The sequence below is a fragment of the Triticum aestivum genome, chromosome 4D (genome assembly GCF_018294505.1).
Source record: "Triticum aestivum cultivar Chinese Spring chromosome 4D, IWGSC CS RefSeq v2.1, whole genome shotgun sequence".
NCBI classification, from domain to species: Eukaryota; Viridiplantae; Streptophyta; class Magnoliopsida; order Poales; family Poaceae; genus Triticum; species Triticum aestivum.
Genome location: NC_057805.1, coordinates 161,550,503 through 161,577,653, shown reverse-complemented (window position 1 = coordinate 161,577,653; position 27,151 = coordinate 161,550,503). Strand labels below are relative to the sequence as shown.

Here is a 27,151-nt window from a genome sequence, read left to right as displayed (position 1 = left end):
GACTCTCCCAATAAATATGAATTGCCTATTGTGCCTGATGGCTATGTTATGGATGAAGAAACTGCTAGAGACTTTCTTGCTTGCAATGATAGAAGTGATCTTAAGAAATTACTAGCTAAGCTGAAACAAAAAACTCTGAATGCTAAAATGAAATATGATCCTGCTTATGCTACTTCACCCATCTTTGTTACTGATAAGGATTATGAATTCTCTGTCGACCCTGATATAATTACTTTGGTTGAATCTGATCCTTTTTATGGCTACGAATCTGAAACTGTTGTGGCACATCTTACTAAATTAAATGATATAGCCACCCTGTTCACTAATGATGAGAGAACTCGCTACTTTTATATCCTTAAAATATGTCCGTTCTCATTAAAGGGTGATGCTAAGATATGGTTTAATTCTCTTGATCCTGGTTGTGTGCGTAGTCCCCAGGATATGATTTATTACTTCTCTGCTAAATATTTTCCCGCTCATAAGAAACAAGCTCCTTTAAGGGAAATATATAATTTTGTGCAAATTGAAGAAGAGAGTCTCCCACAAGCTTGGGGAGGCTTCTCCAATTACTTAATGCTTTGCCTGATCACCCTCTCAAGAAAAATGAAATACTTGATATCTTTTATAATAGACTAACCGATGCTTCCAAAGACCACCTGGATAGTTGTGCTGGTTCTGTTTTCAGGGAAAAAACACCAGATGAAGCTGAAATTCTATTGAATAATATGTTGACAAATGAAAATAATTGGACACTTCCTGAGCCAACTCTTAAGCCAACTCCGAAGAAAAGGGGTGTTCTATTTCTCAGTCCTGAAGATATGCAAGAGGCAAAGAAATCTATGAAAGAAAAGGGTATAAAAGCTGAAGATCTTAAGAATTTACCTCCTATTGAAGAAATACATGGTCTTAATTTACCGCCTGTTGAAGAAATACATGGTTTTAATCCATCACCTATTGAAGAAACACATGGTCTTGATAACCCGACACAGGTAGTAAAGGTAAATTCTCTTTATAGATTTGATGAAGGTGATATTCCTCGTTATAAGTCTGCTAGCCAATGCTTAGATGAGTTTGATAATTTTATTGTCAAACAAGAAAACTTCAATGCTTATATTGGTAGAAAATTGAAATACAATTCCGATATGCTTGAACACTTGGGTGATTATATGTCTAGAGTTAAAGGTGAACTTAAACTCATTAGTAAACATGCTTCTATGGTTACCACTCAAGTAGAACAAGTACTTAAAGCTCAGAATGATTTGCTCAGTGAATTAAATAGTAAGAATAATGACTATGCTGTTAGAGTGGCTACTAGAACTGGTAAGATGACTCAGGAACCTTTGTATCCTGAAGGCCATCCTAAGAGAATTGAGCAAGATTCTCAGAGAAATAATATTGATGCACCTAGTCCTTCTAAAAAGAAGAAAAATAAAAATGATAGGACTTTGCATGCTTCTAGTGAACCTACTGCTGAAACACCTGAGAATCCCAATGATATTTCTATTTCTGATGCCGAAACACAATCTGGTAATGAACATGAAACTAGTGATAATGTTAATGATAATGTTCATGTTGATGCTCAACCTAGCAATAATAATGATGTAGAGATTGAACCTGTTGTTGATCTTGATAACCCACAATCAAAGAATCAACGTTATGATAAGAGACTTTGTTGCTAGGAAGCACGGTAAAGAAAGAGAACCATGGGTTCAGAAACCCATGCCTTTTCCTCCTAAACCATCCAAGAAAAAGGATGATGAGGATTTTGAGCGTTTTGCTGAAATGATTAGACCTATATTTTTGCGTATGCGATTAACTGATATGCTCAAAATGAATCCTTATGCTAAGTATATGAAAGAAATTATTACTAATAAAAGAAAGATACCGGAAGCTGAAATTTCCACCATGCTTGTTAATTATACTTTTAAGGGTGGAATACCAAAGAAGTTAGGAGATCCAGGAGTACCCACTATACCATGCTCCATTAAAAGAAACTATGTTAAAACTGCTTTATGTGATCTTGGAGCCGGTGTTAGTGTTATGCCTCTCTCTTTATATCGTAGACTTGATTTGAATAATTTGATACCTACTGAAATATCTTTGCAAATGGCTGATAAATCAACTGCTATACCTGTCGGTTTTTGTGAGGATGTGCCTGTTGTGGTTGCAAACGTTACTATTTTAACAGACTTTGTTATTCTTGATATTCCCGAGGACGATAGTATGTCTATTATTCTTGGAAGACCTTTTTTGAATACCGCAGGGGCTATTATTGATTGCAACAAAGGCAATGCCACTTTTCATGTTAATGGCAATGAGCATATGGTACACTTTCCAAGGAAACAACCTCAAGTCCATAGTATCAATTGTATTGGAAAAATTCCATCGATTATTTTTGGAGGTTTTGAATTTCCACTTCCTACTGTCAAAAAGAAATACGATATTCTTATTATTGGGGATGTGTATATCCCCGTTGAGGTAACTTAGTGTTATTCGAAATTTCTCTGGTTTCATGTTATTCGAAATAAGTTTGTTAACAAGACCTGATCAACCTTGTTAGTAGATTCCTTTTGATGAGCATGAGATGGATGAAGTTAGAAAGCACAACCTTCTGTACCCTCCTTTTACATTCTGTTATTTAGTTTAAATAAAGTAAAAATAGTATTTTCTGTCTGTTTTCTGATTTATCCGTGCAATATAAAAATACCCCGAAAATAAAAGTTCTCCAAATGCCCCGAAATTGAAATATGATTTTTTCTGGAATATTTGAGAATATCTGGCACTGAGAACACAGCAGGGGGAGCTGGCACCTGGCCACGAGGGTCCAGGGTGCGCCCACCCCCTGGGCGCGCCCCCCTGCCTCGTGGGCCCATGGTGGCTCCCCTCCGCTTATTCCTGCACCCACACACTTCTTCTTCCTCCCAAAAAAATCACCATCCAGCTCAAGCACGAGTTCTAGCTCATTTTGCTGTGATTTTCGATCTCCTTGCTCAAAGCACCTCTCACAAAACTGCTTTGGGGGATTGTTCCTTGGTATGTAACTCCTCCATTGGTCCAATTAGTTTTTGTTCTGGTGCTTTATTCATTGCAAATTTCTGCTGCCTAGGTGACCATGTTCTTGAGCTTGCATGCCAAATTTTTATGGTTCCAAGTAGTTCTAATGCATTATATAGGCTCTAGGCACTAGTAGGAGTAGTTGCTATCAATTTTGTTGAGCTTGGTTCACTTTTATTTGAAGTTACTAAAAATTTCAGAAATTTTTCAGAGGAAGAAATATGTTTAGGAAAATGTATCAAGGTGGTCCTTCAAGGAAGCAAGGACCCAGCTTGCAATGCGTGATGTTGATGATGAACCACCAAGGGACGCTCCCGTGCGGCCTTGCGAATGGCCCTCAGAGGACTTCATGGATCAAGCAGGAATTAAGGAAGAATTTAACGCATATTTGGGTAACGCTGATCTTGTGAGCTTCGAGGCAGATAAGTGCCGCCAGTACCACTATCTCACTAGTTCCTTTGTGAGGAGGTTTGAATTTTCATCTTCACGCAATTCTCAAATTGTCCTGTTTGATCTTTATGAAAATTCTTATACTATGGACTTAGAGGATTTTACCACTGCTTGCAAACTTCCACAATGGGGTAGTACTAGTGAACCTCGCAAATTTGAATTTAGAGATTTTCTTGCTAGTATAACTGTGGGGGAATCTAGAGACATAGCACAAGCTACCATAGGGAGCATTCATTTTCCTGCTATACATTGTTTTGCTCTCTTCATAGGTAGGTGCATAAATGGTAAGGATGAAGCATGTCACATGTGTGTCCCTGACCTCAGTGTTCTCAGGAGTGCTGTGTTAGGAGATAAACATTATAATTTGGGAGCCATTGTTGCACATAGGTTGCATCATAATAGATTTAATGGAGATTTCTTTGGTGGAATTTATGCAACCCGTATAGCTAATTTTCTTGGTGTAACCATACGTGAGGATGATATTGAGTTGCCTCCTGTTTATTTAGATTATGAGGCTATGGTTCGTCATCGTTTTGTTGAGAGGAACGATCAGTTCCTCCAGTACCGACTAATCTTTGACAGACGACGCACCTATCACGTCGCTCTCCCTGCTCCTACTTTCTTTGACTTTCAGGCAAAGGGGAGATATTTCATAACCAGGGAGGAGGCGAACGAGTACGAGAGGAGGGCTGAGATAGCTCGCCTCCAAGCTGCAGCCCACAATGCAATGACTGCTGCATCTCAGTACAACCCCAACTATAACTTTGGATATCCGCCAGGCCATCCGTGGCAATAGACCAACTTAGGCCAAAAGCCTAAGCTTGGGGGAGTACGTATTTCTCACCGACATTACATTCATGTTTACACACTCATTGCTAGTTGTCGGTGCTCATACTTTTTCACTGTATTATCCATGTTAGTTTATTTTCTTTTTTATGCTTTCTTCTTGTGTGTTTGAAAAATCTTAAGAAAACCAAAAAATTAGTTGTAGTTTTTAGTTAGTTTACCTTTCTGGCTGTAGTAGTAATAATTAAAAAGAAAACCCAAAAAGATTTCTGTTCTTCTTTTGCTTGTTGGGAGCTTTCCCGTGTAAATAGTTTTATTTCTTTTCTTTGGGGGTCGATAGGAGAAGACCATGATGAAAATGTTGAAGTGGATCTTATATGCATTATTGTTGATTTAACCAAGAGCCCATATTGCCTTGTCTTCTCCTATTTATTGAATGCTCGCAGATTCCAGCTTAGTCCAATGCACGTGCACTATTATTATTATTCACATCATTCGGTCGTGCAAGTGAAAGGCAATTATGACGATATATGATGGACTGATTGAGATGAGAGAAGCTGGTATGAACTCGACCTCTCTTGTTTTTGTAAATATGATTAGTTCATCGTTCCTGATTCAGCCTATTATGAATAAACATGTTTGCAATGACAATTAGAGATTATAGTTGCTTATGCCATGCTTAATTAGCTAGGAGTTTATAATGGTTTACCTTGCGTGCCAACATGCTATTAAAATGGTTGTGATGTGGTATGATGGGGTGGTATCCTCCTTTGAATGATTCAAGTGACTTGACTTGGCACATGTTCACACATATAGTTGAAACAAATCAACATAGCCTTCACGATATTTATGTTCATGGTGGATTATATCCTACTCATGCTTGCACTCAATGTTCATTAATCTTAATGCATGTTCATGACTGTTGTCGCTCTCTAGTTGGTCGCTTCCCAGTCTTTTTCTAGCCTTCACTTGTACTAAGCGGGAATACTGCTTGTGCATCCAATCCCTTAAACCCCAAAGTTATGCCATATGAGTCCACTATACCTTCCTATATGCGGTATCTACCTACCGTTCCAAGTAAATTTGTATGTGCCAAACTCTAAACCTTCAAATGAAATTCTGTTTTGTATGCTCGAATAACTCATGTATCAACTAGGGTTGTCCGTATCTTCCATGCTAGGCGGGTTATTCTCAAGAGGAGTGGACTTCGCTCCTCACTCATGAGAAAATGGCTGGTCATCGGGATGCCCAGTCCCATGCTTTATGCAAATCAAATCAAAATAATTGCAAACAAAACTCCCCCGGGACTGTTGTTAGTTGGAGGCACTCGTTGTTTCGAGCAAGCCATGGATTGATGCTTGTTGGTGGAGGGGGAGTATAAACTTTACCATTCTGTTTGGGAACCGCCTATAATGTGTGTAGCATGGAAGATATCGCCATCTCTTGGTTGTTATGTTGACAATGAAAGTATGACGCTCAAAATATTATTTATCTCTATTTCAAAATCGAGCTCTGGCGCCTCTACAAATCCCTGCTTCCCTCTGCGAAGGGCCTATCTATTTACTTTTATGTTGGGTCATCACCCTCTTATTAAAAAGCACCAGCTGGAGAGCACCGCTGTCATTTGCATCCATTACTATTAATTTATATTGGGTATGACTATGATTGGATCTCTTTTACCATGAATTACAATGTCTAGTCAGTCCTTGATCTTTAAAGGTGCTCTGCATTTATGTTTTGCGGTCTCAGAAAGGGCTAGCGAGATACCATCTTGTTATATCATATCATTGTTTTGAGAAAGTGTTGTCATCCGAGATTTATTATTATTGCTCGCTAGTTGATTATGCCATCGATATGAGTAAACATGAGACATAAGAGTTATTGTGAATATGGTTAGTCATAATCTTTGCTGACAACTTGAATGCTGGCTTTACATATTTACAACAACAAGAGCAAACAGAGTTTGTAAAAGTTTTCTTTATCACCTTCAGTTTATCAATTGAATTGCTTGAGGACAAGCAAAGGTTTAAGCTTGGGGGAGTTGATACGTCTCCGTCGTATCTACTTTTCCAAACACTTTTGCCCTTGTTTTGGACTCTAACTTGCATGATTTGAATGGAACTAACCCGGACTGACGCTGTTTTCAGCAGAATTGCCATGGTGTTATTTATGTGCAGAAACAAAAGTTCTCGGAATGACCTGAAACTCCACGGAGATTATTTTTGGAAATAATAAAAAATACTGGCGAAAGAATCAAGGCCAGAGGGCCCACACCCTTGCCACGAGGGTGGGGGGCGCGCCCCCTGCCTCGTGGGCCCCCTGGAGCTCCACCGACCTCAACTCCAACTCCATATATTCGTGTTCGGGGAGAAAAAACAGAGAGAAAGATTCATCGCGTTTTACGATACGGAGCCGCCGCCAAGCCCTAAACTCTCTCAGGAGGGCTGATCTGGAGTCCGTTCGGGGCTCTGGAGAGGGGAATCCGTCGCCATTGTCATCATCAACCATCCTCCATCACCAATTTCATGATGCTCACCACCGTGCGTGAGTAATTCCATAGTAGGCTTGCTGGACGGTGATGGGTTGGATGAGATTTATCATGTAATCGAGTTAGTTTTGTTAGGGTTTGATCCCTAGTGTCCACTATGTTCTGAGATTGATGTTGCTATGACTTTGCTATGCTTAATGCTTGTCACTAGGGCCTGAGTGCCATGATTTCAGATCTAAACCTATTATGTTTTCATGAATATATGTGAGTTCTTGATCCTATCTTGCAAGTCTATAGTCACCTACTATGTGTTATGATCCGGCAACCCCGAAGTGACAATAATCGGGACCACTCCCGGTGATGACCATAGTTTGAGGAGTTCATGTATTCACTATGTGTTAATGCTTTGGTCCGGTAATCTATTAAAAGGAGGCCTTAATATCCCTTAGTTTCCGCTAGGACCCCACTGCCACGGGAGGGTAGGACAAAAGATGTCATGCAAGTTCTTTTCCATAAGCACGTATGACTATATTCGGAATACATGCCTACATTACATTGATGAATTGGAGCTAGTTTTGTGTCACCCTATGTTATGATTGTTACATGATGAACCGCATCCGGCATAATTCTCCATCACCGATCCAATGCCTACGAGCTTTTCACATATTGTTCTTCACTTATTTACTTTTCCGTTGCTACTGTTACAATCATTACAAAATCCAAAAATATTACTTTTGCTATCGTTACCGTTACTTCCATACTACTATGCTACTAAATACTTTGCTACAGATACTAAGTTATCCAGGTGTGGTTGAATTGACAACTCAGCTGCTAATACTTGAGAATATTCTTTGGCTCCCCTTGTGTCGAATCAATAAATTTGGGTTGAATACTCTACCCTCAAAAACTGTTGCGATCCCCTATACTTGTGGGTTATCATACCTACACTGCATTTCATCAAATATGTCACGTGCAAAAACTCGTATTCCTTATCTTCGATCATGCGTGCTTGCTACACCATGGAAAAAGTGCAGCCCTGAAAAACATGGAAGCGTAAGCCATGAATGTGCATCCAATGGAGTGGAGCGGTGAGGATCTTGGGTATTTACCGGGGAAGGGGCATGCTGAGGTGATTGGTGTTGATTTCAGTACCATGTGCCACAATCAGAGGCAGCCGGCGGGAGAGGAAACATCCGTTGTCATCACCTGCATGTGCCGCCCCATATGCTCCCCGATCCAAGCGGCACGACGGTAAGAGGCTCATGGGTGTGCGGACGTCGGTGTCAGCATTCGTGGTTGAGACGCCGCTTTACCAGTACATATATTGTTCATGCAATAAGGAGAGATGAAATCAGCTGTTCATAAGCAAGAAATGTGTAATTCGTTGTTGTAAAAAACAAGCAAAAAATGACTCCCTCAAGGACACAAATCTGTGAGAAACCTGCACAACCTAATACATCATTCTCTCAGATTTATAATCATTCAGAAAAAGAACCTTCGGCTTCATCTATTTGTATGTATATAACAAGTAGTACTAACAATTGTTGTGTACAAGAAACAATCAACATAATTCAGTTATAAAAAAAATATTAGACATAAACTGGAGATCTTACTATTCAAAATCCACCAGCAGCAGAGCATCAGGAATCATATCTAGAAGAATCAAGGAATCAACGAACAAGCGAAAGTAGATGTCCATCTACTCTATACATGGATATCTGGCACTCTTTGGGAATGTTTGAATGACACCGCGATCACACGGGGACTCGTCTTCATCATGGGAGGAGCTAAATAAACTGGTACAAAAACTGGATTTTTGGTTGTGTTTTCTCTAGTTCTTCCTTTTGATTTGCAGAAATTTCAGTTGCTGGACCAGGTTTGTTAGACTCAAAATTACTCAACTGCACCTACACATGTAATATGGACCAGGAAACCATATAAAAAGGGCAACATATGAATTGCAATTACAAATAGTTTATAATAGGACTGCTTTGCTCAATGTTTTTACTAATGAGCATGGCATATTTAATCAACAGATTATTGTTAAATATCATAGCATGGTGGCGCTTTGTCAACATATTACTTTTATTTACCTTTTAAAACTTGAAGGCTCACTATTAGTTCTAATCCTCATGGCCTATTAAATCTGCATGCTACTATTCAATGTAACAATTCCAGCTTGCTCCTATATGAATGATGTATCTAAAAATACAGAAGATATGCATATGACTGCAGTGCAGCAACTGATCAAACCTAAACTGCGAAGGAAACCACTCCACGCTACAACGCCAATGAGCTGAATTCTTAGTTACCGAGACAAGCGTATGAATTTTTTTAGAGTATACATATTCAGCAAAGTTAAACGTATACAGTTGTAGGCCTCTCCCAAGCACAAGAATAAAATATGTACTTAAGGAAAGGAAGTCCACAGAGAAACATCAGAGGGAGATCAGATGGACATAACTGGAATGCACAACCATAAGAATATTAGTGTCATTGAAAACTTAATTTTAGAAGTGCACCAAATTCAACATGAAAGTAACCAATCTAAGGTAACCAGCATAGTATTCATATATCAAAATGTACCAACGAGCAAAGTCCAAAATGAAGAAGAGAACTATAGCAAAGTACCTTATAGGTCAGGAATTTTAGTTTAACCATCAGATTTGAATCCTCATCAGCCAGACCGTCCTTAGCTGACGAATTGAATCCAAAGCACCACCGATATTTTTCAGTGAAGTGTGGACATCTTCAGAAAGTTCAGTAGGCATATTATTATTCCCCTTGAACATGTTTACTTCAACGAAGAAACCTAAGCATGAAACATAGGCCAGTCAAAGGCACATCAGCGCAGGTATTAATTGCAAGAACTGAAAGTTGATTGTCATGAGAGGTGAGAGAGTTTTATGTAATAAAAGGTTCATCTTACCTCTGTATAGTAGCCATAACTCTTGATTTTTCCTAGAAAGGAAAATGGGGGATCCATTAGAGTTAATAAATCTAAAAAAAGAAGAAGAAAGAAGAGATATTTCCATATACTAATGAGATACTCTATCCATTTCATATTATAAAGCGTAACTTATTCAGACATGGGAAATAAATAAGCCATTAATAGTATAGGAAAATGGTCATGGTAGCCATGAAGTCATTGTCTAGGGAAGGAGAGAAGATTTAGTATGCGGATTTAATCATAAGTGATGAAGGTAGGTGAGAAATAAACAATGGCAAAAGCGAGAGAGAAAAATCATAACGTCTGAATGAAGGCATTATATTTTTAAAGAGGGGTGAAAATTTAAACGTCCATGGATAAGCATCTTGTAATACAAGGATGATTTCGCAAATTTACCTCATCTCTTGCTGATAATGTCCAAAAGCAGAATCACTATGCCCATGGATAAGCATCTTGTAATACAAGTAATCATTTGAAAGAGAATCAAATTTTTGATTATTCCAGTAACATCTGAAAGCTGCAGGGAAATTTTTCTGCTTCACCAGATGAAACATCTCTTGTAACAGTTCAAAATAGGAAGAACTGAATTACTATCTAACAAGCTATTAGCTTTCTGATATTACAGTTATCATGCATTTAAAACGGAAGTATGTCCATTACAGTCAAGAACAATCTATTGTTGGACAAGAACCAATAAAATGAGCTAACCTGTAATTTCTTAATTTCATAGTTCGTTGGACGCACTTGCAGAAAATGGATGACAGGTAATGTATCAGCATTTCGAGACAGAGCCTCAAGACCACTATTTCCAAACCAATCACAGTGGTCCGAACACATTGAAGATCCAACATTTTTCAAGAAGTGCTTTCATTTGCTGTCATATAGAAGTAGAAGTTACAGCAAGGTAGAAGGTAGAACCAATACAAAGTTTGACAGAGAGGAGGATACCACTTCACAATATTAAATAATACCTGCTTCTCATCTCACCTATTAGCAGCATATATTTGTCATAAACTTGGTCCTAAATCAGAGTCGCCTGCATATAATGGTAGCTTTCTGAATCAGTAGGCATATAAAGTGTTTTCAACTTCATGGATCAGAAGCATCAAACAATCTCAGAAAATGTTCAAATGCATCAGAAAATCTGTTAGGATTTCTAATGAAGGTTGTGGGAGGTTTCTCAAAACTTTCACGATTGACAATACAGGCAACCAGACCTTCAAGTATCTCACCTTGCACCATTACATAATCCTTTGACCCCAGAACAAATAGCTAGTACTTCAATGGTGGGGAGAGATGAAAATATATGAGGTCAGTTGAGAGCAGTAATAAAGACTAAGAAGAGTATCAGGCAAAAGATAATCTATGAGATAATCATACCTACCACAGATACGTCAGCAATGCCACCAGAATAATGCGGTAAATTCCCTAATGGAGATGCAAACAAAAAAAATAATATTTTATGAGTGGACCCAGCACCAAATGCATATGTGCGTTCATATGAAATCAATGATACACAGGAGAATTGAACAAGAATTTAGTAACTTCACGAGCATAGGCTGGCTGATCATCATATTCAAGCAATAATCTACTGCGGCAAACATAATAGCACTGCACTTGTTTTTCGAATACTGCACGATAGCAAAACATGGGATGTCACAATAACACTGCACTCCTTCTCCAAACTCCAACGAACACCTAAAAAACAGGAGTAGTATATATGTGCAAATATTCACGTACCCAATCGCCAGCCTCCCGTAGATGTCAATGTTGCTGCAGTTGAAGGCCTCCTGCAGGACCGCCCAAAGCGTGTGGTCGCAGACGAGCTCCGCTTCGGACGGGTCACTGAACCCCTCCCAGGCTACAGGGGATCCCGGCCTGGTCTCGGAGCCCCTCTGGAGGGTGAGGTGAATTGAAACCTGTTGGGGAACGTAGCAGAAATTCAAAATTTTCTACGCATCACCAAGATCAATCTATGGAGTAATCTAGCAACGAGGGGAAGGGGAGTGCATCTACATACCCTTGTAGATCGCGATGCGGAAGCGTTGCAAGAACGCGGATGAGGGAGTTGTACTCGTAGCGATTCAGATCGCGGTTGATTCCGATCTAAGCACCGAAGAACGGTGCCTCCGCGTTCAACACACGTGCAGCCCGATGACGTCTCCCATGCCTTGATCCAGCAAGGAGAGAGGGAGAGGTTGGGGAAGACTCCATCCAGCAGCAGCACGACGGCGTGGTGGTGGTGGAGGAGCGTGGCAATCCCGCAGGGCTTCGCCAAGCACCGCGGGAGAGGAGGAGGAGGGAGAGGGGTAGGGCTGCACCGAAAGAGAGACGTTATCCTGTGTCTTGGGCAGCCCAAACCTCAACTATATATAGGGGGGAGGGGGCTGCGCCCCCCTCTAGGGTTCCCACCCCAAGAGGAGGCGGCCAACCCTAGATCCCATCAAGGGGGGCGGCCAAGGGGAGGAGAGGGGGGGCGCCCCACTAGATGGGCCCTTAAGGCCCATCTGGACCTAGGGTTTGCCCCCTCCCACTCTCCCATGCGCCTTGGGCCTTGGTGGGGGGGCGCACCAGCCCACCTGGGGCTGGTCCCCTCCCACACTTGGCCCACGCAGCCTTCTGGGGCTGGTGGCCCCACTTGGTGGACCCCCGAGACCCTCCCGGTGGTCCCGGTACATTACCGATTTCACCCGAAACTTTTCCGGTGACCAAAACAGGACTTTCCATATATAAATCTTTACCTCCGGACCATTCCGGAACTCCTCGTGACGTCCGGGATCTCATCCGGGACTCCGAACAACATTCGGTAACCACATACATACTTTCCCTATAACCCTAGCGTCATTGAACCTTAAGCGTGTAGACCCTACGGGTTCGGGAACCATGCAGACATGACCGAGACGTTCTCCGGTCAATAACCAACAGTGGGATCTGGATACCCATGTTGGCTCCCACATGTTCCACGATGATCTCATCGGATGAACCACGATGTCGGGGATTCAATCAATCCCGTATTCAATTCCCTTTGTCTATCGATATGTTACTTGCCCGAGATTCGATCGTCGGTATCCCTATACCTTGTTCAATCTCGTTACCGGCAAGTCTCTTTACTCGTTCCGTAACTCACATCATCCCGTGATCAACTCCTTGGTCACACTGTGCACATTACGATGATGTCCTACCGAGTGGGCCCAGAGATACCTCTCCGTTTACACGGAGTGACAAATCCCAGTCTCGATTCGTGCCAACCCAACAGACACTTTTGGAGATACCTGTAGTGCACCTTTATAGTCACCCAGTTACGTTGTGACGTTTGGTACACCCAAAGCATTCCTACGGTATCCGGGAGTTGCACAATCTCATGGTCTAAGAAAATGATACTTGACATTAGAAAAGCTCCTAGCAAACGAACTACACGATCTTGTGCTAGGCTTAGGATTGGGTCTTGTCCATCACATCATTCTCCTAATGATGTGATCCCGTTATCAACGACATCCAATGTCCATGGTCAGGAAATCGTAACCATCTATTGATCAACGAGCTAGTCTCCTAGAGGCTTACTAGGGACATGGTGTTGTCTATGTATCCACACATGTATCTGAGTTTCCTATCAATACAATTCTAGCATGGATAATAAACGATTATCATGAACAAGGAAATATAATAATAACCTATTTATTATTGCCTCTAGGGCATATTTCCAACAAAACCGCCCTGCCCTGGAGACGCGGCGGCGGTGACGGCGTCTCCCGGAGATCGGCGGGGCGACCCCGGGGACAGGTATTCAAGCCGCCCTGCCCTGGATCCGCGGCGGCAGGGTCTCCCCTCGGACGGCGGCTTCTCCCCTGCTTCTTCCCTCGGACGGAGGCGGCGGCGTCTTCCCTTGGCGGTTTCGTCCCCTCCCCTCGGCGGCGGGGTCTCCCCTCGTACGGCGGCGGCAACGAAAGAACTATCGAGAGGATGGAGATCGGGGATAGGATCGACAGGCTGGTTTTTTGCAGGGTGGGGTGTGGGAGGTGACGAAAAAAACCAGCGAAAAAACCGTACGTGGGATGTGGGAGTGAGGACGAAAATAAACCGGTGTTGGTGGGACGAAAAAACCGTGAAAGCGAGACTACCAACTGCTCCATTAGGAGTAGAGATTTTCCGTATATATATAAAAGACCCATCGTGATCGTGCTGGCGGAAATGTACGTGCATGTGTTTCAGCCCGTACATTAGGCGCATGTGTTTCAGCCCGTAGTTCTTGTTGGGCCGAAACCCAGCGCAGCCTTCGTGCTTAATACAGCCGCCTAACGGCGTAGATTTCTCACACAAAGCCTCTTGTCCAAGCGCAGCTAGGGTTTTGCTCCGCCGCAACGCACGATCCAGATCCCCGCACTTCCCTAACCCTACCCAACCCTACACCTCCCGGCGGCGGCGGCAGCAGCGGCAGCGGCAGCGGCGAGCAGCAGTCAGCGGCAAGATGAGGCCTATTCTCATGAAGGGGCACGAGCGCCCGCTCACGTTCCTGAAGTACAACCGGGACGGCGACCTGCTGTTCTCATGCGCCAAGGACCACACCCCCACCGTCTGGTACGCCGACAACGGCGACCGCCTCGGCACCTACCGCGGCCACAACGGCGCGGTATGGTCCTGCGATGTCTCCCGCCACTCGACGCGTCTCATCACGGGGAGCGCCGACCAGACTGCCAAGCTCTGGGACGTCAAGACGGGGAAGGAGCTCTTCACCTTCAGGTTCGACGCCCCCGCGCGCTCCGTGGACTTAGCCATCGGCGACCACCTGGCGGTCATCACCACCGACAGTTTCATGGGGAATATGCCCACCGCGCAGGTCAAGCGCATCGCCGAGGACCTGCAAGAACGTACGGTTTACTCTTCTCCGCCTGGAAGTTTCTAGATGTCTAGTTGTGACGTGAATGTGGATTTTATAGTGTGCGTTTGTGGTTTGCAGAGACGGAGGAGTCAGCGCTTGTGATCTCCGGCATCACGGGGAGGATTAACAGGGCCGTGTGGGGGCCCGGCAACCGGACCATCATCACCGCCGGTGAGGATGCCACCATCCGCATCTGGGACTCTGAGGTTAGCACCCCAAGCTTGCGCGTAGTCTTGTCGAGTCATGCTGGAGATTAGTCCTGTGGCCTATTAGGGTGTCTGGTGCCATATACCTGTGGCAATTTGCTCTTGGTAGGAACTTGCAACTATTGTTGCATGATTGTCGATGTAGTGGTTGTAATGTAAAATGTTACTTGAGCTCAGTGCTTTATATTTCACACGCGACCTGAATTTCCCTGTCATGTGGTCTGATTCTGTGAGTTTCTTATAGACAACAACTCCTTGAATTGACACAGCAAACAGTTAGTATCTGTAAATCTGGCCATATCTTGTGGGGAACCGCTAGGCATCAGAGTACTGATGCCTAGCATTTTATCAGACCAGTAGAGAGGCGTTGGATTGGATCCCATGCAGCCGTTGGATACGCAAGGCACCTTCCGTTGAGTCTTCCCAAAACTGAAACTAGTTAATGCTGATTACCTGTGATTCCGCTGCTGGATTTCAGCAGGTTGATTACTAGTCCTTTTAACGTACGTCTCTAGTATAGTATGTAGCTTGCTTCCATATAAATCGATGCTTCCTACATATAAATCGATGCTTTTTCGGATTGTTTTCTCCGTTCTTCATAATCTGCAATATGTGAAACCGTACATGTGACAAACCCGGTGCATCTGATGCATTCATTTTTTTTAATAGTGGAAGCATATCAATTTATTTTGCTTCTATCAGCTAGCAAATTTGCTTCCATATCAACTGTATATTATTTTTTGTCCAACGTGACAATATATTTTGCATCGTCTAGGCTCAATGCCTTGCAATCTGGTATCTGCATCCGAATAAATAGAAATTTGCTTCCACATAATTTGTAATTTGCATCCATAGAATTTGAAATCTGAAACATCTTTTCAACCTTTGTTACAGACTCTTACAAAGAAATTAAATTGGAACTTGTTCTCCAAAGAATATGGTATCTGCATCTGAATAAATATGAATTTGCTTCCAAAGAATTTGGAATTTGCATCCAAAGAAATGAGTATTTGCATCAAAAGAAATGAGTATTTGCATCCATAGGATTTGGAATCTGAATCGAAAGAATTCATAATTTGTTTTTTTTGCAACAAAACTGATGCCTTGCTTCGAGAGATATATACTTTGCTTCTTAATCAACATGATACTATTTTCAGACAAGAAGAATTGCTTCCATACAAATATAGGCCTCCTTTGGTTTAGAGGAATCTTAATTTCATAGGATAGGATTTTTATAGGAAAAATTCCTTTAGAGCCCTTTGGTTTGTAGGAATGGAATCCTATTCATATGGAGGAATTCTTCCTATCCTCCAAATTTCATAGGAAAATAAACATTAGCCTAGACTCAATGAAAAAAAATCCTATGATGTGAATCAAAGGGCATCTCCTTTCCTATTCCTACTCATAGGATTTGAGATACATGTCATCTCATTTCCTATGACTTTCCTATTCCTATGATTTTTCTATCCTATGAACCAAAGGAGGCCATAGATTTGTTTCCATTAAAAAGAAAAAGAAAAACTATATCATATCAAATAACATGGGTAGTGCTTCCATGGTGATGATCATGTGTCTCAATTAAATACAGAATTTGCTTCTATGATGGTCAGTAAGCTCCACACCATCTACTGCGGTGACACGCACTGCAATCAAAAGTGCGAGGACCTTGTCCCTTGCACTGTTTCCATGCGGACATATGTGATGCTTCTTCCTAACTTCTTATGTGCTTCCTGCAACCAGAGTACACAAACATGTGACGGGTTAGCAAACTCTGATGAACAAATCCAAGAGATGGGGAAGAAAGAACTCAAGAACTACAATGCTTCAAACAATGAAAAAATATTCCTTGCATGGGGGATTGACACACTAACCTTCAACTCCGATCAGGGGCTCTTCAAAGAGGGGAACACCGGAGTGCACTGCTTGTTGTTCGGCCTTCTGGTGCTACTCTGACCTGGGAGGTAAACCGTCAAAGCAGCAATCACGGAGGGGAAGTTGGGCTCGGCCATCTAATGCCAGGAAGGCGCACCTGCACACCTGCAATGTTGCCAGGGGGCGCATCGATGGAGAGGAAAGAGGGAGGAGCAGTGGAACGGACCTGAGCAGTGAGGTGGAGAGAAATGGAGGAACATATCTAACCAGGTGATGGGCGGCGCAATCGTAGAGAAGGCGAGTAGTGCCATGGCGAGCTAGGGAGGTTCATGCGAGGGGGTCTTGGGATGGATTAACGGGATAGGATTATGCGGGTGGTTAGTAATGAGGTGATGTGCTTTTTTTGTTTTGAAAACGACCAGAGATAAGATGTATTGGCCGTGGGATTCAGCTAGAATGGACGGTAGTCCATTGGTCTGACGCGGTGCTTCTGATCAGACTATAGATTATAAGTGTTACCCTATCTTGTGGCTGCTTAGTACGTAGTCCACCTTACTAGAGTTTTCCCGCACTAGAATGCAATTTTCTTTCCGTGGGTCTTCCATTAGAAAGAATGAAGGAACCAATAGGTTATCTCCTGCAAAGTTTACATGCCACTCTCTCGTCATTCAATGTATGTTGTACATGCCAGGTGTTTAATTAAATCAGTATGTACAATGTTGCTTTCCCATTTTGTATGATATTGTGCATTATGTTTTATTTTCTCTGGGCTTGTAGACCGGAAAGCTGCTGAAGGAGTCAGACAAGGAGGTTGGACATCAGAAGGCAATTAGCTCACTGTCAAAATCCTTAGATTGGTCTCATTTCCTCACAGGTTCCTTGGATAAATCTGCCAAGGTGATACTTTTGGGATTGCTGCCCTGATAACCTGTTCATACTTTATTTTTTAACGTATGGATTTTTCTGACATATCTGCTATGTCGCAGCTATGGGATGCAAGAACACTGACCCTGATAAAGACATATGTCACAGAGCGACCGGTTAATGCTGTTGACATATCTCCTACTCTTGATCATGTATGCTCCTGTATCTGTCACCTTATCTATGCCATTGTTCTTAAGTTGCTGCAAGCATTTGAATATATAAGCTCTCTCAAAGCACATGGGGTTGTCTCTTGAATTCTTGGTCTTTTTACAAGCTAAAAGTGTATATTTTTGTGGGCAATTATGAAGTTCGGATTGACTATGAATTTGGTCTAGAATGTGTTCCTTGCAGTCAGCCCTTTGGGTAATTAATGAAGTTGGATAGGATTACCGCGTATATGCTCTGGTCTTGAGTGTCACATATTTTTGTCCTGCCCATCTATTTCCTAACTTTGATTTCTTGCTCTCTTTAATTAAGGCCAAGTTTCTCAAAGTGTGTAAACCAGGATTCCTTTGCATATTTGTTATCTTAGTTTTTCTGCATCTGTGTTTAATGCTCATCCCATGCATTCATGATTCTGAACTAAATTGGTACATTATAATGGTCTATTTGTTATTTATTCTACGGAAACTCATTTCTATGTGTGTTTGTATTTTTTGAACATCATACTTCTTGCTATCCTTAGGTGGTTATTGGAGGTGGCCAAGATGCTATGAATGTTACTATGACAGATCGCCGTGCGGGTAAATTTGAGGCCAAATTTTTCCACAAGGTGAGCTAGATTCCTTTGCATATATTTACACAGATGGCTCTTGACTTCCTATGGGAGGTTACTTTCTGTATGTGTATATATTGTCAACTTCTGTAACAGGATTTTGTTGTCAATCTCAGATTTTAGAAGAAGAGATTGGTGGTGTTAAAGGACATTTTGGACCTATCAATGCATTAGCATTTAATCCTGATGGGAGGAGGTTAGTTCATACTCTGTTTGTATTTTGATTTCTTATGTTTGTATTTTGCCTCTGCGTTTGGGTTTGTGATATGCCATTTAGATTCATGGCGATATACACTATTCTGAGTCTTTAGGATGTCGTCAAATGTTATGAAATCAGAGCTTGATTTTGAATATTATATGTGTTCAGTAACCCTGTTGTTGATCCCTTATATTTACATTGTGCCTCTCACGTTGGGTTTGCAATATGCCTCTGTTCCTGAGTATGCTAAAATCTGCTCAATGATTAAGCCATGTAGATTCATGGTGATATGCGCTATTCTGAGTCTTTACGATGTCATCACATGTTATGAGAGCAGATCTTGTTATTGTTTTCTATTCATATTTATTTATCTTCAATGAGGGAAGATCATGGTGAAGTAATCCTCAATCACCATTTTATTGTTTTCCATCCTAAGTCTTAAGTCATCCTCTGTATCGTAAATTCTACATGGGGATTGACTTTTGGCTTGTCACACATTGCTTGTCTGTGCTATCTGTTTGTGACATATTTTGTTTCCTTTGTTCCAGTGCCCTGCCTTCCTACCTTTTTCTGTTATGTTTTTAACTCAACATGTAGCTCAGTGATTAGAGCCAATTACATTGGCATTATATGCTATACTGATCATATTTTGATGAAAAGTTTATATGAGCTACATGAAGTAATCCTATATGACATTATACTTGTCATTTCCATCTGTTTGAGCACATGTTGTCTCCTTTGTATTTTGGTGCCTTTTCTTCACACCTTTTATCTTGTTGAATCACTCTCTTTTGTCATGTTTAGTAATAATGTTGCTCAGTGACTATAGCCAATTACATTGGCAATATACGCTACGCTGGCCTTGTTTTGATGCAAGGTTGGACATGAGAGCTATGTGGTCCCCATAATTTATTTTGGCAGATCAAACCTGCAATTGCTTGATCATGCTTTCTTGTGCATTCTTTTCTATTCTACCAGCTGGTTTGACATCTCAGTGATTTCAGTCCAATACTTTGGTCATATATGCTATTCTGAATATGTTGTAAAATAAACTTATGAGAGCTGCCAATCCTTTTTTTAATACTTCTATTATATTTCTTTTGTGATCTCTCATACATGTTTCTTTTGAGAAATAGGGGTTTTCAGCTCTTCTTTGAGCTTCAGTTCTTGTTATCTCATCTCTTACGAATTCCAGTTTTATTGACCCGTATTTTTCCATATAATGTTCTTAGCTTTTCGAGTGGTGGTGAGGATGGGTATGTGAGGCTACACCATTTTGATCCTGAGTATTTCAACATCAAGATGTAAGCCTGTGAATTTCTCAAGGTAAGGCTCATATTCCTTGGTAGACAAATGTGAATAACTGCAACTTAATACATTGTTCATTCAGTGTGCTTTTTCTTGAGCAATCTCAGCATATCGTCTTCTATGTTGTTTTGAAATGTCTTGTGCTTCAGGCTTATGCTTATATGTTCATTTCCTATCTTGTTTCAGGCTGCAGTTGAGAGACCTCCCTAGTACCCCGGAGAGAACATAGCTTTTTTTCGGCTCAATTTGTGAGAGAACTTGACTTAGCTGGATGGTCTACTATGTAATAGCACCTTTTCTTACAATCAGCAATGGAGATGCTTAAATGGGTGACATCGTGTTGCCTTCCCTGTCAGTTTTTTTATCCAAAACATTCTACTTTTGATTCGATGTCCATTCTGCTGAACATAGTACATCGATGCACAGCTAGGGGCGTGTTTTGTTACCTGCATCGTTTTTTTGTCCATTTGCATACTTGTCCTAGTTGGGTCTGATTGAGCATATGCAGCAAAAAACCAACATCTGCATGTGATTGGTTGCCTGCATGTCCTCTCCCTGCATTGTAGTGATGCCTTTATGCACCGTGTTTTGTTGCTTGCATTGTATGCGAGTGCATGTTGTTTTGGTTACATATGGGCATAGAGTTGTGACCATCTTGTACCTTACTTGGTGAGCTTACCAATATAGCCCTGACGGTCGATCCACCATGCTAACCTCAACTTTGCTACATGAATGCTCAAACCCTCTTTCGTGGTTACTGTCGCTACCCTTGGAACCCTACCTTCGAACACCACATATCACTTGCCCTGAGAAGTTCAAGCCACAAGCATTCAAACACACAAACAACAAGCAATGAAGGACTCTAGAAGCAAGCAATGGAGCAGAAGAGCATCAGTAAGCATGCATGATCATAGCAAGTGTCATCCTACCACCACATCCAAAAAAGAGTGTAATCCTACCATCTGAGGATCACCATGAGGGGTTAGTATATACCACCTCATCAAAATATACCGACCATAAAATTCTTTTTCAGTCCTAACTACACAAAATATACGTTGTCATGCATGCCGTCGCCACGAGCAGAACACTAGTAGTAGTGCTTGCCCAGCCAGGTCCTCAGCAGAGCAACCTGTGGGCTGCTCCCATGGCAACAAACCCAACACCTTGGGCTTTGTTGTCCAGAAGGTGGCCGAAAGCCACCATGAGAGCCTACTGTAGCCTTTCTGCTCCATGACGGTGCCGTAGAGCTCAAGGTGGACGTCCACACTCTTGCTCTCCCTGATTGCGGTGGCCACCTCCTTCATTGCCTCAGCCATGCTGCTGAAGACGCTCAGCTCCTCCTTCATGAAGCTCGCCCGCTTCCTCTTCCTATCAAGCACAATAACGTGCTCACCATCCTTCTCAGGAGCATCAATGTTGATGGTGTTTGACTCCTGGGTGTCTGGATACTCCGGCATCGGCGAGCCCAGCGGCCGATCAGAGCCCATGGCATGCTTGCGGTTGCCAGCTCGAAGGAGAAGATCTGCTACATGTGGTAGTTCTGGATAGGGGTGTTTAGGAACTCTGCGTCATTGGGGTGAGCCTAAGAAGAAACAGGGCAGAGAGGTTAGCTAGTATGGCAATGGTTCATAGGCTTAAACTGCTGGTTTGTTAGAATGGCATGGTTTGTGAGCTAACCGCGACGTGGCCTTGGTAGTGCTCCGCCTCCAGAAGAATCGAGCAGGTGTCCTCATCCCATGAAGCATCGCTGAGGTCTCTGAGCTTGGACGCGGTGATCCACCTCTCTCCCACTTCCTCAGGTGGTTGTATACCTGGGTCGAGGTGACCTCCTGTCCACAGAAGTCGAACACCTGTTTTGCAATAAGGTTCAAGTGCACCTCCTTGAAGCCCTTGTCAGTCCTCACCCCACTAGTTATGATCTCACACATCTTGTTAAGCACAATAGTGGAGAGGAACGACTGCCATTTCATGCTATCCCCCTGCCATCCTTCTTCTCCTTTGCGGATGACTTTTTGAGTAGCAGCATGAGCAACGACATTGGGCTGAGCCAACACAAATGGAGAAACCATAGGCGGCACCTCAAAAACCTCTGAATCAAGAGGCATCTGCTCCATAGGAGGCTGGGAGTCCTCGATGTACGACGGCGGGAACTGACTCTCGGCGGGAACTGACTAAACTCTTGCGTTCGCGTGGTCATGTCCTACAAACGTAAGCGTCATCAACACCACAAGACACTACACATGGATAGTAGGAGCATGGACAGATCGAATTAGCAGTAAGACAAGCACACATGGCTAATCTAGTTGAAGATAGCACAAGCATACCACAACTCAACACAGCATGACAGAGCACTAATCGTGGACAACAGAGTACTCATCATGGACATATGGATTATCTTGTTCAACGCTTGCACACTAGCATACCATCAATCCATCCATGACCACTAGCTACCAACACTTGCCCAGATGGAAACAACCCCTAGCATGCTCCAAATCCATCACAACTAGCTACTACAACATCACAGTCAAACAGATCGGACGACCTAACCCTAGCACATGGACAGATCTAACTAGAACTAGTAGAGAGGAGGTGGTGATTCAACTTACAGACGCCATCGGAACGGCCGTGGAGGAGGTGCCTGGCACACCGGAGAGGAGGAGGAGCCGGACCCGCCGCCGCAGTCAACCGATTGCCGGAGTAGTTGCCCCGCTTACCTCGTCGTCTAAGTGGATCCGCGCCGGAGGGAAAGTCGAGAGAGGGGAACTGGTGGCGGGAGTTCTGCCGCGGCGGTCACCCTCGATATATAGGGCGACCGAATCTGCGGGCGGTGACTCGAATTCGTCCTGCCGCTTTTTCGGAGATGCACCATCGCTCTCGCCATCTCCCTCCCCTGCGCGTCGTTCCCTTCCCCTGCATCGTTCGAGCCTGGCTTGCTGGAAACGACGATTCGGCTGTTCCTAGCGGGCCTGGCTGAGGGGTGCTTTGAGGTTCGTGCTATGCGGGCCAAACAGTAAACACATGCATCCAAACAGCCCAATTTCATCCCGCGCAGACCTGGCCCGACCTAATGCAGGCTACCAAACGCATCCTAGGTGGTGTTGTTTTGTCAAGCTCAAGAATTACATGTTACTTAGTCGCTGAGCCTACTGAGACATTGGCGCCTTGAATTGACACGATTGGATTTCCAGTCACATAAATGCTACTCACTCCGTCCCATAATATAAGAGCGTTTTTGACACTACATTAGTGTAAAAAACACTCTTATATTAAAGGACTGAGGGAGTAGTATATATTGGTATGTATCGCCAGCTTCTAAAACGGCAGTCCAAAAATTATTCGTTCATTGGATTCCAAACTTGACATGTGCAACGCTTTTGATATGGATCCAAGAATACTGCTGCTCGCCCCTGAAGTAAAACTACCTTGACTACTTGATTTGTATTCGAAAAAGATAGTTTCCATCATATAATTTTTATGAACTAATTTAAATTTCACTAGTTAATTTTATAGTCCAAGTTTGACACTAAATACGACGGGCCCAATAAACCTGGACGGAGGGAGTATTCCATAATCCAGCCCTTTTTCTAAAGCGCCATGATCTAAGCATTTCCAACCGAGTTGAATTCCAGTCTTGTCACTTTCCCATCATCCCTTTTCAAAAGAGACTATGTGATAGAAACCCACATGCCCACTCTTCTACCCCCTCTACCCTACATGTAGAGGGGCCTCGAGATCTCCATGACCTGATATCACTACACAAAACAACTTATGTTTCCAAAGTGAAGAGGTTTCCCCACACCTATCTCTATGAAACTTCCTTTGAAATGAACGGAAACCATGACCATGCCTCCAGTAAGAAGATCGAGGAATCGGTGCTGGCGCTCCTGGTTCATGGGATCCTAGGCGGCTGGCGGGCAAAGAAAGGGCGCGGGGCGTTGTAACGCCCACGATGCGGCTATATCTCCCACGTGTCGAGGCACGACTTAGAGGCATAACCGCATAGTGGTTTGTCGCAAGAAGGGTCATCTTCACACAATCCCATGTAATGAACAAGAATGGGATAAAGAGTTGGCTTACAATCGCCACTTCACACAATACATAAATATAATTCATACATCATTCAAAATACAAACATATAGACCGACTACGGTCAAGATCCAAATGAAAATAAGACAACCCCAAATGCTAGATCCCCGATCGTCCCAACTGGGCTCCACTACTGATCATCAGGAAAAGACACATAGTAACGACCACGTTCCTCGTCGAACTCCCACTTGAGATCGACCCCATCATCTGCACTGGCATCGTCGGCACCTGCAACTGTTTTGGTAGAATCCGTGAGTCACGGGGACTCAGCAATCTCACACCCGCGAGATCAAGACTATTTAAGCTTATAGGAAAGGATGGTGTAATGAGGTGGAGCTGCAGCGGCAATAAGCATATATGGTGGCTAACATACGCAAATGAGAGCGAGGAGAGAAGCAAAGGAACGGGCGTCATCTAGCAATGACCAAGAAGTGATCCTGAACTCCTACTTACGTCAATCATAACTCAGACCGTGTTCACTTCCCGGACTCCGCCGAGAAGAGACCATCACGGCTACACACGTAGTCGATGTATTTTAAATGGGTCAAGTGACAAGTTCTCTACAACCGGACATTAACAAATTCCCATCTGCCTCATAACCGCGGGCACGGCTTTCGAAAGATAATACCCTGCAGGGGTGTCCCAACTTAGCCCATCATAAGCTCTCACGGTCAACGAAGGATAAACCTTCTCCCGGAAAGACCCGATCAGTCTCGGAATCCCGGTTTACAAGACATTTTGACAATGGTAAAACAAGACCAGCAAAGCCGCCCGAATGTGCCGACAAATCCCGATAGGAGCTGCACATATCTCGTTCTCAGGGCACACCGGATGAACACTACGTACAGCTAAAACCAATCCTCGGGTTTCCCCAAGGTGGCGCTGCAAGTGGCTCTAGTTTGGACCAGCACTCAGAGGAACACTGGCCCGGGGGTTTAAATAAAGATGACCCTCGGGCTCGCGAAAACCCGGGGGAAAAGGCTTAGGCGGCAAATGGTAAAACCAAAGTTGGGCCTTGCTGGAGGAGTTTTATTCAAGGCGAACTGTCAAGGGGGTCCCATAAATCACCCGACCGCGTAAGGAACGCAAACTCAAGGAACATAATCCCGGTATCTCAGTAACTAGGGCGGCAAGAGTGGAACAAAACACCAGGCATAAGGCCGAGCCTTCCACCCTTTACCAAAATATATAGATGCATTAATTAAATAAGAGATATTGTGATATCCCAACATATCCATGTTCCGACATGGAACAAACTTCAACTTCACCTGCAAATAGCAACGCTATAAGAAGGGCTGAGCAAAAGCAGTAACTTAGCCAAACAACGGTTTGCTAGGAAAGGGTGGTTAGGGGCTGACATGGCAAAATGGGAGACATGATATAGCAAGTGATAGGTAGCGCAGCATGGCAATAGAGCGAACAACTAGCAAAGCAAAGATAAAAGTGATTTCGAGGGGTGGTCATCTTGCCTGCAAGGTTCTCAGAGTTGTCGAAAGCTTGATCCTCGTAAGCGTACTCAACAGGTTCCTCGTTCACGAACTCGTCTCCCGGCTCTACCCAAGACAAGAACACAAGCAACGGAACCACAATCAATCACGAGGAATGCACAAGCAACATGATGCAAAACATGTATGATATGCGAGATATGATATGCGATGCATATGCGTGCTCCGGAAGGAAAATGATGAACAAGGCAGTAACTTGGCAACCCAAGCATGCCACTGGAAAGATGAGATGATTTCGGTCGAAATCGATATAAAGTTCACCGGAAACGGATGCACGGTTTGCAAATGGCAAGCAAAACAAGAATGACACGAATCTGCGATTAACAGCATGATAGCACTTAAAATGCAATAAGTAACAATGCTACAGCACTCCAATATAGCAACAAAGCATATGACAGTAATCTACAGGGGATGCTTGACAAAAGATGAACACTGAGCTACGGCTAGATCACGCAAAAGTGCAAAAGATAACAGGATCGCAGACTTAGTGAAAAACTGGACATGGCAGAAAACATCATCAGGTAGCAATGTTCAGAGCACGAAATCAACATGCTACAGGAACTTAACATAGCAAAATAAGGCATTGCAGTATTATACTAAATGCATATGACAAAAGTCCCTTACTGACCATAAGCCAAAAAGGACCAGAAGATATGATGGTAAGCATGTAAACATAGCAAGTTTCGTTATCAGGTTTCAGACTTAGCAGAAAACAGAGCATGACAGAAATAACAATATGAAGGCCTCTTTGTGAGCTTGATGCACTCACTACAGAGTAATGCATGACAAAACAAGCACACCTACAGCAAGATGGCATGTTTATGAAGCTATCCACGGCAAGAACAAAAGCATAGCATGAATGAATCAACTACAATAAGCTTGGCAAGATTGCATATCATGTTAAGAATCTGTCAGAAATATTTTATAGCAAAAGTAGAGCAAGATTGAGTCATGCTATGGCACTCCATAATTGCAAACAATTGAAGGAATGGATCAATTACAACAATTGCTACAAAACATCCTTACTGAACATCTCCAAAATATGCATGGATCTCTCTGTAGCATCAAGTTTACATGGCAACAAAATTACAGCAGACAAGGACTTGGAGAAATCGCCGTCCCTGAAATCAGAAACATTACGGAGCCTAATTTGCATGCTTGTGCTAGTCACCACAGAGATCACAAAAATACGTGGCATACACCCTTGGAAATATGGCATGGCATACAACAAAACACATGTAGAGCTCATGCCCATAAGATGCACAGAATTAAAGATACAAAAATGACAAATCTCCAAGTTCTGATAAGAACCAGAGGATAACAGCAACTAGCCCTCTTCCAACAGAGATTTGGGTATCAAGATTACCTCTAATGAACATGGTGCAATTGAACCAAATGTAGAGCATCACGAGACGAACACTTTGACATATCACACGCGTGAATCAGAGCTACATGCAAGAAGTTATGCACTAAGGAACATGAGCACTTATCGTCAAAATCGAAAAAACTTGGGGAAAAAAAGGGCTCGGGTCAACCTTGCTACAGTACCCGCACGGATATGGATCGGGACTGCTCGAGGGGCTCGGGCTCGGCCTCGCCGGCGACGGCCGGAGGAGAGGGAGGAGAGGCCGGAGGGAGGAGGAGGCGGACGGCGGGGCACGGCGCGCCGGCG

The 27,151-nt window shown here is 43.1% G+C and overlaps 1 protein-coding gene and 5 non-coding genes across 6 annotated transcripts; all 6 read left to right on the top strand.

Moving 5' to 3' along the window:
• Positions 1-14,035: 14,035 nt before the first annotated feature.
• On the top strand, positions 14,036-20,270 carry LOC123097006 (eukaryotic translation initiation factor 3 subunit I). The gene is made up of 8 exons (XM_044518781.1): positions 14,036-14,593; positions 14,683-14,810; positions 17,460-17,579; positions 17,669-17,758; positions 18,292-18,378; positions 18,498-18,577; positions 19,813-19,906; positions 20,075-20,270. Exons 1-7 carry the CDS (start codon positions 14,194-14,196, stop codon positions 19,886-19,888), a joined length of 981 nt encoding a protein of 326 aa, XP_044374716.1. The 5' UTR covers positions 14,036-14,193; the 3' UTR covers positions 19,889-19,906; positions 20,075-20,270.
• On the top strand, positions 18,637-18,717 carry LOC123100877 (small nucleolar RNA U54). Its single transcript, XR_006448504.1, has one exon. It is a non-coding gene; the product is annotated as a small nucleolar RNA U54 (small nucleolar RNA).
• On the top strand, positions 18,835-18,916 carry LOC123100875 (small nucleolar RNA U54). The gene has a single exon (XR_006448502.1). It is a non-coding gene; the product is annotated as a small nucleolar RNA U54 (small nucleolar RNA).
• On the top strand, positions 19,176-19,252 carry LOC123100873 (small nucleolar RNA U54). The gene has a single exon (XR_006448500.1). It is a non-coding gene; the product is annotated as a small nucleolar RNA U54 (small nucleolar RNA).
• LOC123100876 (small nucleolar RNA U54) lies at positions 19,394-19,473 on the top strand. Its single transcript, XR_006448503.1, has one exon. It is a non-coding gene; the product is annotated as a small nucleolar RNA U54 (small nucleolar RNA).
• LOC123100874 (small nucleolar RNA U54) lies at positions 19,569-19,644 on the top strand. The gene has a single exon (XR_006448501.1). It is a non-coding gene; the product is annotated as a small nucleolar RNA U54 (small nucleolar RNA).
• Positions 20,271-27,151: the final 6,881 nt, after the last annotated feature.

What these genes read in the sequence shown, in the direction of transcription:
- LOC123097006 (XM_044518781.1), top strand. Translation starts at nt 14,194, where the DNA reads ATGAGGCCTATTCTCATGAAGGGGCACGAGCGCCCGCTCACGTTCCTG. An exon ending in CGCCGAGGACCTGCAAGAAC is followed by an intron (nt 14,594 to 14,682) that starts GTACGGTTTACT and finishes TGTGGTTTGCAG; the next exon opens with AGACGGAGGAGTCAGCGCTT. An exon ending in TCCGCATCTGGGACTCTGAG is followed by an intron (nt 14,811 to 17,459) that starts GTTAGCACCCCA and finishes CTGGGCTTGTAG; the next exon opens with ACCGGAAAGCTGCTGAAGGA.